Source organism: Carcharodon carcharias, chromosome 28, assembly GCF_017639515.1.
Source record: "Carcharodon carcharias isolate sCarCar2 chromosome 28, sCarCar2.pri, whole genome shotgun sequence".
In the NCBI taxonomy this organism is placed as follows: domain Eukaryota; kingdom Metazoa; phylum Chordata; class Chondrichthyes; order Lamniformes; family Lamnidae; genus Carcharodon; species Carcharodon carcharias.
This window is the reverse complement of record NC_054494.1, coordinates 13,799,116-13,811,091: the sequence shown is the minus strand read 5'-3', so window position 1 is coordinate 13,811,091 and position 11,976 is coordinate 13,799,116. Positions and strand designations below refer to the sequence as shown.

At 41.8% G+C, this 11,976-nt stretch overlaps 1 protein-coding gene across 2 annotated transcripts in view; it reads right to left on the bottom strand.

Moving 5' to 3' along the window:
- Positions 1 to 1,029: 1,029 nt before the first annotated feature.
- The window catches only part of shld2 (shieldin complex subunit 2), a 131,908-nt gene continuing 120,961 nt past the window's right edge, over positions 1,030 to 11,976 (bottom strand). For both annotated transcript variants that reach the window (XM_041176166.1, XM_041176167.1), the window contains one exon: positions 1,030 to 2,334. Coding sequence is in view for 1 of the 2 variants with exons in the window: in XM_041176167.1 (XP_041032101.1) it covers positions 2,319 to 2,334 (16 nt within the window). In the remaining variant the exon portion in view is untranslated. The remainder of the gene's footprint in view (positions 2,335 to 11,976) is intronic.

Genomic DNA, 11,976 nt, shown 5'->3' with positions numbered 1-11,976 from the left:
AAGGCTAGTTCTCATGGTCTTTTCTTGTGTCTCCCACAGGTCTAACCATTGAAGTGCAGAAACAAATTCGTGTGTCAGCACTGGGAGAAGACACCTTCCATCTATTCAGTCACCTTGTTGGGTCCTCGCATGCACATAGATAGTGAGCAGGAGGAGAGGCAGCTGTGAGCAGACCTCCTCAGGGAATGGAGAATATATGCAACCATGCTCAGCTGGGCACAGGTGCAGGGCCTCTGGAGTCACTAGAAAGGGAGCTATTTTATCAGCAGCAACAGACATGTTTCCAAATGTCAGAGTACCATGACGCAGTGTGGGGTCATGGTCTGAGAATAGAGGAGTCATTCAATTCACGTGTGCCTCCATAGCTCCGGGTTTTTAATGCACAAGCTCCTCCATTGAGAGTGTGGTCAACCTCATGGATAGCATATGCAGTAACTCTGCACTGACATTCACAGGATGCAAGCTGCCCTATGCAGCCTTGACTAGTCAGTGGCACTGATGATGGAGATGTTTTGAGGGGATGCCAGTTGTGTCCCAGCTGGTGCTCCTCTCTAGCCATCCAGAGCACAAGCCAAGGACTGAATCACCAAGGAGGAGGATGAGGATGCCATCCCTCACAGGGCACCATCATTATCAGCCTCCTTGACTTGTCTGAGGGAACATCTGTGCAGCAGCTTCTGAAAGTGTCACCCCAGCACCTCAAAGACAAGGATAACAACCACATTTATCTCAGCTGTGAATGGTTCTGATGCCTGGACCAGTCAGGTGACATCCTGCAGCATAATCCTACAAAGGGCTTATGCTTGGTGGTGGTCTGTGTACTCTCCATAATAGACCCTCAAAAGAGGAAGGGACTCTGAAGAAGGTGAAGCCGCATTCAAAGACAAGTGAGTAGGCTTTCTCCACCTCATCCAAAATACCATGTAGAAGTGAATAAGAACATCGGGCAGAGCACAAAGTGAGTCACAGGTTTGTTCCACCTCAAGTTACAGACCAAGTGGTGCTACAAAAACTACCCCCATACCTGTGCAAGGTATTGATCTTTCTTATTTTACTGAGTGCAGCATATATCTCCAAATATCTCCAGCAATTCACCACATTGTTTCCAAAAAATTTGCCTAAGTTAAAGATACCTCATCTGCAACTCATTGAGTGGCCCTTTAAATATCTTGACATTGCATTAGTCTGTTGGGGTCACTGGTGTCACAATAGCATTCCTTCAAGGTATTCAGGTGCATGCAGGTGGCACACCTCTGGGAGCTACTGAATTTTGCACCCACAAATTTTTAAATGTCCTCTGACTTTTTTCCTCAGTGTAGCTCCCAGCATTGCCCGGAGATTAATCTGGAATCCCTGGAGACTCTAACTCAATCCTGGAGGGTTGGCAACAAAGCTGGAAACTTTATCTGGGTTTTAGGTGCTACTGCTGTTGATAAATTGCATGTGTGTTTTCCTGAGGAAATACAGTACCCAGAGTGCACCACACAATCCATGCCACATGACCACAAGACTGAAGCTGTGCTTCAACGTTAAGCTGCTGGGGTCAGGACCAGATCATTAAGTGACAAGGTATTAGGGTTTAGATACTTGAGGGTAAGGAGTAATCTCCCTGCACTCTACCAGTAGCTTCAGCATGAACTATAAACCAGCTGTGGAAGCACCTCAATCCTTTTCCCACCATTGACCTCACCCTCAGCCTTCTCCCATCCTTCACCTCCCCCTTCAGCCTTTACCTCTGCCCAAAACTTCAACCTCAGTCCTTTAAACTTCCAGAAGGATTTTCAAAATGCAATCCTGATTGGCAGGGGGTGATGGGGTGGTGGTGATAGTAGCTAGCATTCTCGCTCCCAGCTCGTATCTGGTAACTGCAGCTGAAATACGTATGCTTATGGAGGTCAAGTGACAACAGCATTGGGATGACTGTAATGTATTTTACAGTTGAATAGCCTGTTAACCCAATGTTTAAGCCCAGCTAGGGGTAATAGACACTTCAGTGAGACGGGGGTGGGGGAGGAGAGAAACAATTGGAAAGTAAAACCAACAAGCATATTTAGCCCATCTTTGTGTTGCTCAGATAATGTTCCCAATTTCTGTATTACTGTTGATCTCCGATATTTCAGTCAAAGCTGCAGCAGTACTTGGAATCGTCTTCTTCCTCTTCTTGGTTGGAGTAGCTGTTTGCCTCTGGAGGAAGAGATGTGCCTTTTGTCATTACGGAAACTCGTACTTCACTTTGTCTGGGAATCTAATTTATCGTCGACTGATGGCAACAGTCACCACCAGGTTCCACTTCCGTGCTCCTCCAGCCAACCAGTAGCTCAAAGGTAAGTGAACCTAGAATGAAAGACTTAATATTAGGACTGCAGGTGCTGCAATGTGTCAGTGCTTTACTTTCACATGGGTTTCAAACCAATCAAATGAAGGGGACAGACTCTTCTCCCTCTGCCAGTGAAAGGGAGCTCAAACGAGGGTTGGTTTGAGGGAAACTTAACCCAGTGCTTTTTGGCTATGAATCCTAATACAAAGAGGTTGATAGGTCTGTACTCACTGACAATAACTAGTCAGTGTTACGGTGTTACCAGAAGACATGGAATGCAAAAATATAATGGAGTGGAAGGAGCCTCTCAGCTTCGACTGAAATTTGAAAAGGAGAGAAGTTACGCTTGTATAGTAGCTTATGGTGTCCTCAATACATCCAAGAACCATTGAATTACTTTTAAGTGTGATGACTGCTGTAAGCAAATGCAGCAAGGTTCCATGAACAGCAAATGAATGGGTGATCAGAGAATCTGTTTTCAGGGGTTTTAGTTGAGGCAGGAATGTTGATTAGAACACAAGCACCCTGTGCTTCTTCATACAGTGTCATGAGAGCCTTAACATCCAGCTAAAGATATGGATGGAGCTTCAGTTTATCTGAAATAAAAACAGAAAATGCTAGAAAATACTTAGCAGGTTAGTCAGCATCTATGAAGCGAAAGTGTTAACATTTCAGGTCTGTGACCTTTAATCAGAACTGGGACATGTTAGAAATGTAATATAATTTGAGCAAGGGGTAGGTGGGACAATCACAAGACGAAAGTCTCTGATAGGGTGAAAGATGGGAGAGATTGACAAAAGAGTTAAACCTCCAGGGCCGAAGGGAATAGAGATGGAGCAAAAAAATAAAGAAACAAAACATGTGCCTACAGTAGAGGTGCTGCTTGCTGAAAGAAAAAAGCAAAGCAAGCAAAGCAAAAGAAACAAAATGGGGAACAGAGCTTTTGTGTGAAATTCTTGAACTTAATGTTGAGTCCAGGAGGCTGTAAAGTGTACAGTAAAGTGTAAAATAATTGAAAGATGAGGTGCTGTTCATCTGGCTCTGTTAAGTTTCTCAGCTGCCAGTAACCATTTGGTACTTCAATCAGTCACCAGTTCCAGCACCTTCCCATTCGTGTGTGTTGGCAGGCTACTCCTTGACCTTTATATAGCACCTTTCACAACCTCAGAACATCCCGAAGAGCTTTAGAGTCAATGAAGAACTTTATAGCACTACTGTAATGTAGAAAACAAAGCAGCCAATTTTTGCATTGCAAGTTCCCAAAAACAGTATTAACATAATGGACGAATAATTTGTTTTAGTGCTGTTGGTTGAGGGACAAATATGGGCCAGGAGTTGGGACACTGGGGAGATCTTGCTGCTTTTCTTCAAATCATGTTCTGGGATTCTTTACGTAAACCTAAGAAGGCAGACAGAGTTTATGTTTCACGTCTCAAAACAACAGTGCAGTGCTCCCTCAATGTTGTAGGGTGGCTGAGTTGTACTGTTAGTGATAGAGTTGATCTGCAGACACTTCTTGGGTGGAAACCTTAAGTTTATTTACAAGATACTCAGCAGCAATTGCACATTTGCTTTCAACTCTATCTTTACAGTGGCTGCTGAGGTAACCCACAGTACTCTCCTGTTGGTTACTAAGATCATGTGATCTTCCTTAACAAGCATTATTCTTAAAGGTACATCATAACTAAATAAAACCATAATTACTACACTTAGTATGGTACTGAAATGTTTGCCTAGATTGTGTTTTCAAGTCTCTGATGTAGACAATCTCTGACTCAGCTAAAAACTTCTAAAGCCATGGCTGGAGATTCTATCCATAGGGGTAATAGGCTGCAAAGTTTGATTCTGTAGATGATTTTGGGGCACTAAGGGAAGCAAGGATATGGGGATAGGACAGGAAAGTGGAGTTGATGTAGAAGTTCCACCACGATCTTACTGAATGATGGAGTAGGATTGAGGAGCTGTATGACCTATTACTGCTCCTGATTCATGTCTTGTGAGTGTTACCATTGACCAAGGCTGAAACTTCTACTTAGACCAGCAACAGAACCTGAGTCTGTCGTAAGGCTCAGTCCCTGCTACACATTTAAGCACTAAGCATTTAGTTTTTGAGAAGTTCCACATGTCTACAGTTTCAACTTTTCTAGCAGCCAATAAAACATTCTCTACAAACAGGTCTCAGTCACCTATAAACATATGTCAGTCTATTCTCCCAGCAACTCCATGGTCTGAATAATATTGTTAGTGTCATAGTCTGATGTTACAAAACCCTTTGCTTTCCAGAACTGAAAGTATTCCGACCATCATTCCACCAAAGTTTCAAGCACGAGTGCTGTTTTGTCTAGTGAACAACAAATATATTGGAGCTGATAATCCAGCCAACACTAACCTGGATCTACACCGTTCGTTGTTTGAGTATAAGGGTAGGATCCTGGAATATTTAAACACAGATTTCCATTCATTAAGAAAAAACAATGCCTCTTCATTTTCAGCCTGTATGCTATCTTGTTAAGTTCCTATGTTTGAATTTCAATGAGTGACCTTGAATAGGAAAAGCTTGATATAATCTCACTTCTCATTCCCTGTGCTGTGCTGAATTACCTGATGGGCAGTATGGGCAACATGAGGGGTGGTCCAATTGCCAGTGGTGCCCTGCGGACAGGGCACATCACAGCTCAGGCTAGTCTTCACCTTGGCAGGGGTTTTCTAGATAAAAGCTGGGAAGTGGAGAGTGTAGAACTCCTTTCTCCCCTTTCAGGTTTCTAAAACTCACGTTTGGTGTCCCTGACACAACGTTTTCCTTTCTTAGTTTTGAATCAGCATCGGCCCTTTACCTAGTGTTCTTGATTTAAAACACTGAATCTTCCTTAATACAGGCAGACTGAGGCCAATTATCTGACTCATGCAAATGGTCCAGCTAAAATTATCCGACTCATGCAAATGGTCCAGCTAAAATTATCCAACTCAACACAGATCAGGGATCAAAGCTTGAGTTTCAGGAAAAGCAACCTGCATTTATACAGCACCTTTAACATAGTAAAACATTCTGAGGCGTTTTTTCAGAGCAATAACAGGACAAGTGACCAAAATCTTAATTAAGGAGGTAGGTTTTCAGAGCCATCTTAAAGGAGAAGAGAGATCTAGAGGCAGAAAGCTTTAGGGAGAGAATTCCAGCGATTGGGGGCCAGATATTCAATGACACAGCTACCAATTGTGCAGGAGAGGAAATCAGGAATGTGTAAAGGACCTGAACTGGAGGAATGCAGAGATCTCAAAGGGCTGTGGGGCTAGAAGAGGTTATACAGATAGGGAACAGTGAGGCCATGGCTGAGAATTTTAAATTTGAGGAGTTGCTAGACTGGGAGGCAATGTAGGTCAGAGAGTACAGGGGTGATGGGTAGATTAAACTGTTCTGAGTTGGGTACAGGCAGCAGTTTTAAATAAGAAGTTTACAGAGGATGGAAGATGGCAGGCTGGTCAGGAAAGCATTGGAATAGTTGAATCCACAGGTAGCAAAAACATGGATGAGTGTTTTCATAACAGATGGATTGAGTCGGGGACAGAGATGAGTGACATGTGTATCATCAGCTTACAGGGACAATCAACAATTTCTGGTTGATAAGTTTCTGTCCTACACTAAGTGACACATCTTAAGCATTGCTTGATTGATTTATTGGGCAGAATGAGCTTGATGGTATGAACAGCCTTTTTTCAGACCACTGCTTTTCGTCCTACCCTCTGCCCGCTGACTATAATTTGATCCTTGCCTTTCTCTTCATCTCCAATAACAGGAGCATGTGTCTTCAGAGCCTTTAATCCAAATTTAAATAAGCCTCCAGAGGATTACAGTGAGACAAATCATCCAGAAAGAAGCATTGGAAAGCTCTGGCTCATTGAACAGTATGAACAGGAAACAGAATGGTTTCTGCTCACATTAATCAAAGTAAGAAATCTGTCATCACAATCAGAGACTTCAATCCTCTTTGTGAAAATCCCCCTTCTATTTAACATTCAGTCAAGAATCAAACACCAAACTCACATGGAATGAAAGACTTGTTTCCAGGTGGGTGATGAAAAGGCGAAAGTTAGATTGTCAGTTCCAGAGATACAGAAAGACAGGCCCAAAGATACAGGCAAGCAGACTGACAGAAAGACAGACAATTGGAATGACAGAGATACAGCCAGGTGGACTGATCCTGAGAAGAGACGTGGACAGACCCAGAGATGCAAACGGGTGGACAAACCTAGAGACACAAACAGTCTGTATGACCCAGAGATACAGGCAGATGGATTGACTCAGAGATACAGGTAGACCAGCCAACCCAGGTATACAGGGATAGGACTGACCTAGAAATGCAGATAGATAGACTGATCCAGAGATACAGACAGAAATGAAGAACAGGCCATCACAGTAGCTCCTCAAGCCTGTTCCTTCATTAAATGAGACCATGGTTGACCTGTGACCTAATTGCATTTACTCATCTTTGCCCCAAATTCCTTCATACCTTTGGTTAACAAAAATCTATCAATCCCAGATTAAAAATTAACAATTTATCTAGCATCAGTTGTCATTTGGAAAAGGGAATTCCAAACTTCTACAACTTCTTTGTGTAGAAGTGTTTCATAATTTCATTCCTGTCTGGCTCTAATTTTTAGATTACCCCTATTTGTTTACCTTAATGTCTTGAAAACTTTGATCTAATGACTCCTTAACCTTCTAAATTCCTGGTTTGCTACACAATACTGGTTTCTGTAATCTCTCCTTGTAATTTAATTCTCGGAATTCAAGTATCATTCTGGTAAATCTGTGCTGCATTCCCTTCAAGGCCACTGCATTCTTCATAAGGTGTGGTGCCCAGAACTCCTCTCAGTACTCCAGTTGTGACCTAACCAGGACTTTGCGTAGCTGAAGAATGACTTCTACCGCTTGAATTTTAATTCTCTAGATTTAAAGGCCAGCATTCCATTAGCAGTTTTGATTGTTTTCTGTACCTGTTCATTTTAATGACCTATATACCTAGATCCCCAAAATATTTTTGGATCTCTGTTTCTAACTTTTCACCATTTAGAAAGTACCTATTCTATCATTTTTAGGTCCAAAGTAGTTGACCTAACATATGCCTACACTATAATCTATTTACCACAGTTTTGCCCAAGTCATGTTATCTATTAACATTTCTCGGTAAATATAAGCTTGCATCCACATTGCCTATAATGCTGCCTATCTTCATGTCATTCATATTATTTAACTCAGTAATAAATATAGTGATTAGTTGAAGCCCAACACAGATCCCTGCAGGACACAACTAGTCACATCCTATCAATTAAGCATACCTGCCAATTATCCCTTCTCCCTTTCTCCTGCCACTCAGCAAATTTCTTAAGCATGTCAATACTTTCCCTTCAACCCCATGCGTTTCAACTTTAGCTAACAGCCTGTGAGGAATAGATTCAGAGATATAGTTGGATTGTTTGACACAGGGTTCTTTTATGCCATTTCCTTCCTGCTGCTGGCCTTAGTGCAGTAAAATTCTCCACGAAATGTTGACTAGCTGCTTCTTCGCCCAATTGTTAGCCAGCTGTTGGGGCGAGTTGTCGTGGGATCATTCATGAACGCAAGTGGCAAGCAGGTGAAAAACTGGAATGAGATGATTAACAAACTAAAGGAGTTTGTAAAGCAGTTGCATGCACAAAACAAGGGCTTGAAGCAGCTACTCGAGGGCCAGGATACTTACGGTGCTGAAGGATTTTGCCTGTTCCTACAACCTCTCAAACCTCTGGCACAAAATCCTGTACAGCAGCTTTCTGATCATGTCTGCTGACTGTTTTATTCTTCTGGTGGTGATTTATACATAAATACAGTGCTTTCTACTGCTGTAGTGCAAATAACATTTCCTAATATACAGCTTAGCAACTGCAGTCTCTAACAATGTACTTGTTATACACTGTGCAGAATTGATGTTGTGGTCTGTAACACTGTACCTGTTATACAATTTCCAGAACTGGTGGTATTGCAGTCTATAATACTGTACATGTTATACACTGTGCAAAATTGATATTGTATTTTGTAATACCATACCTATTATACACTGTGCAGCACTGGTGAAACTGGAGTCTGTAACACTGTGCCTGTTATACACTTTGCAGAATTGGTGATACTGTAGTCTGTAGCACTGTTTGTTATACAATTTACAGAACTGGTGATATTGCAGTCTATAACACTGTACATATTATACACTGTGCAGCATTGGTGATAGTGTTATAGTGTTATAACAGTGTAACACAGTATGCATGGTGTTTAGCAGTAGGAGAATATTGCAACCATAAATCACATTAAATAAAGCCTAGATTATCAAAACAAATCAACCATGTTTATCTTGAATTTCTCCTAACTCTTAATCACTTGGAGGAAGCTCAAGGAAAGGCCTCACAGAGCACCCAGCTCCCTCCTACAGACCCGGATAATTATCCAACACAAATTCTACTCCATGCAATCAGTTATGGAAACATAAAGGACAACTGGAGCTGCTCGAATGAAGGCTCCCAATTTCAGTTTGAATAACCTGATTGATCCTGAGTTAGGGGCACATAACAGCTGCAGAAATGATTGAAAATGGGAAAATCTGAAATAGCAGCATGCTTTAGTGAGGCAGTCCAATCTGGTAGTCCCGAGCTGCTCAAGTAGTAAGGTACTGAACCACACAGCTCACCTTTGGTTTCAAGTCAGATATGTTGAGTTCACTAATCGGTGCTAGGGCAGTGGTAGGGTTTTGCAATTTTCCTCAGTGGACCTTAACATGGAATGGGAAAAGACAAGGAGAGGATTTTCCAACCCCACTGTGGCGGGACCTGTTGTGGCAGGACTCGCTGTGGGGAATGCAGTGTGCCAGCCAAAAGTCCACTGACTTTTGTGGGACCAGAAGATCCTGGTGGTGGGCGGGACCAGAAAATCCTGGCCAGGGTTCCTGCTCCTGATCCTTATTCAGTGACTGCTCCCTGGAAAATCCACAGCACAGATAACAGGGTCAAGCCTTGTTATGCCCCAATGGTAAAACAGTCTGGCAATGTGTACAGACTGTACACAAGCAATTGGCATTTTGCTGAAGCACTGGAGGGAAAACATCACCCATGGAACTGTACCCCACAAGAGTTAGCATCTTTGTTATTGGGAGGGAGCAATACATCAGTGCAGCAAAGCAGCCCACCCAGAATGGTGGTACATGCATTCTCAGCAGTTGCACATGCCCAGCATCAATCATTAGGCTGATGGGGGTGGTAGCTAAATGTAGACCACAAACCTCTTCATGGATTGAGGGAAAACCATTGGGAAGCTTGGTTTGCAAGATCACGAATGATATTAAGATAAATAATGATACATTGCTTTCACTGGTTGGCAAATTTGCAGTAAGAGAGCACAAATTTAGATAATCACAAAGTGCAGGAATTAAACCAGGTGGTTCACGTGGAAAGAAATACCGAGGCCGGTATTCCCTATGTACACCTGAATGTGGGATTAAAAAGGTTCAATTCAAAACAGGCCAACTCCAAAATGGGAAAGGAACTCTAGTTTCTCACATGTTGCTGGCAGCTCCAAAATAGAAAACAGGAGAGAAACCTTGGAGATCAGAAAGAAAGCAGATCTAACATGTTTTTTCAGGATTTGTCTCAGTTAAAGATTATTTTTAAAAATCGATTACTTGGTGATATTGTAGTTATGATTTGTACAAGCAATCACAAATTTGAGGGGCCGATAGTCTGTCTTTGTGCTGAAACATTCTACAGTGGACGCTTAGCAACCATATTTCAACTGCAGTTAATATACCATGAGGTCAAGAAAGATAGGAAGTCCAACCACTACAAATAGGTCAAGGAAAATAGGAAGTCCAACCATTATAAACAATCATACGGAAAGAAAACATTGATATTTGCAGATCCTCCCTTGCTCATGTTTCATTAGAAGGCCTTCGTATACACACATTCCTGTCAACTGCAGTGTAAGTATTAACAAAATTAGTGAAAAGCAGCAATTATCAGCCTCGCAATCAATGTTCTCTCTAAGCTGTGCCGGTGTGTGACCATGCAGCAATCCAAATGTATTGTGCACTGAAACAGGCCCTGCACAATGAAGAAAAATTGGACGGAATGTTGCTCTCAATTCAACTATGTACAACCTCACTCTACTGGTTCCATTAGTGGTATAGCTTGTGATGACAAAGTCCTAGACAAATGAGAGGGCTTTATATTCAAACAGAGGCATGATGCAGTCCAATGCTACAGCTAGCAATAAGTACAACCACAGTAATATATGGTGTTAATTAACATCTGATATCATTGATAATTTAGATTGCAAGTGTAAATATGTGATTGCTTGTACAAATCATAATTACAATATCACCAAGTAATCGATTTTTAAAAATAATCTTTAACTGAGACAAACCCTGAAAAAACATGTCAGATCTGCTTTCTTTCTGATCTCCAAGGTTTCTCTCCTGTTTTCTATTTTGCAGCTGCCAGCAACATGTGAGAAACTAGAGTTCTTTTCCCATTTTGGAGTTGGCCTGTTTTGAATTGAACCTTTTTAATCCCACATTCAGGTGTACATAGGGAATTTCCAACTTCAATTCCAAATCCAAATCCTTCCTTTGCATTTTTAACAGTTTTACCCTCTTCACATTCTCTCAAGTAGGAAGTTAAGTTCTTCTTATTGTCATCCAGCCACAGTAAATATGTCTATAAATGCTCATGGTCATTGGCCTCAGCTGAGGAACAATGCCCGACCAGACTTCCCCCTTCAACTTGATCACTGTAATTGCCCATAAGCCATAAGAGGATTATAGGAACAATGCTATGTCCCCTTCTGCTCTAATATCTAGCCATTTCTTTATCTGGTTAAAATATGGCCATCTATCCCTCTTATCAGTCTAAGTCTTGTACATATTACTTCAAAAATTTATTACTGATAAGTGTCATTCAAATCTTTTTGTCCATTTTCCTGTAACCTTATTTAGTTTCAAATTCATCTTATCCTCCTTTTCAAGATCTTTAACATAAGGACCAAGCTTCTGCCGACACTCATTATTGTGGACAATGGAGAGGGTGGAACTGTTTAAATGAATATGTAATTGCTCCATATGTATATCCATGTTCACAATCTCATGTTGAAGTCCAAGTAGGCTGCTCTGGCAACTACATCCAGACCTCAGATGAAGTATGTTCTGTCATCCAGGATGGTGTACCTCAAATTTTCATCAACATGACATGACAACTGTCCCACTGCCTTGGTGAGTCTTTGTCAAACAGTATGGTTCATACTTTGATCATCCCGGCTGCCACTGAATGTGAAATTTTTGCCTGATTCTTAGGAGCTTTAATTTTTAACCATCTTCTTAAGCCCCTCTTCCCCTATCCTCTCCACTCTCACCTCTTGCATTAAGTGTTAGAAGCTCATGGACCTCTTTGTCACTAAGATCGAGACCATCTGATCAACTGCCTCTGCTTTATCGCTCCCTTTCACTAGCCTACTGGGCCAAACTTCATCGAAAGACCCTTCCTGCCCGAGACCTGAACTCTCATTTTTCTCTGGTCTCCTATCTCCCCTCATGCCCTCTCCAAGTTCATCTTGCCCATGAATTCCACCTCATGCTCCCTTTACCCACTAA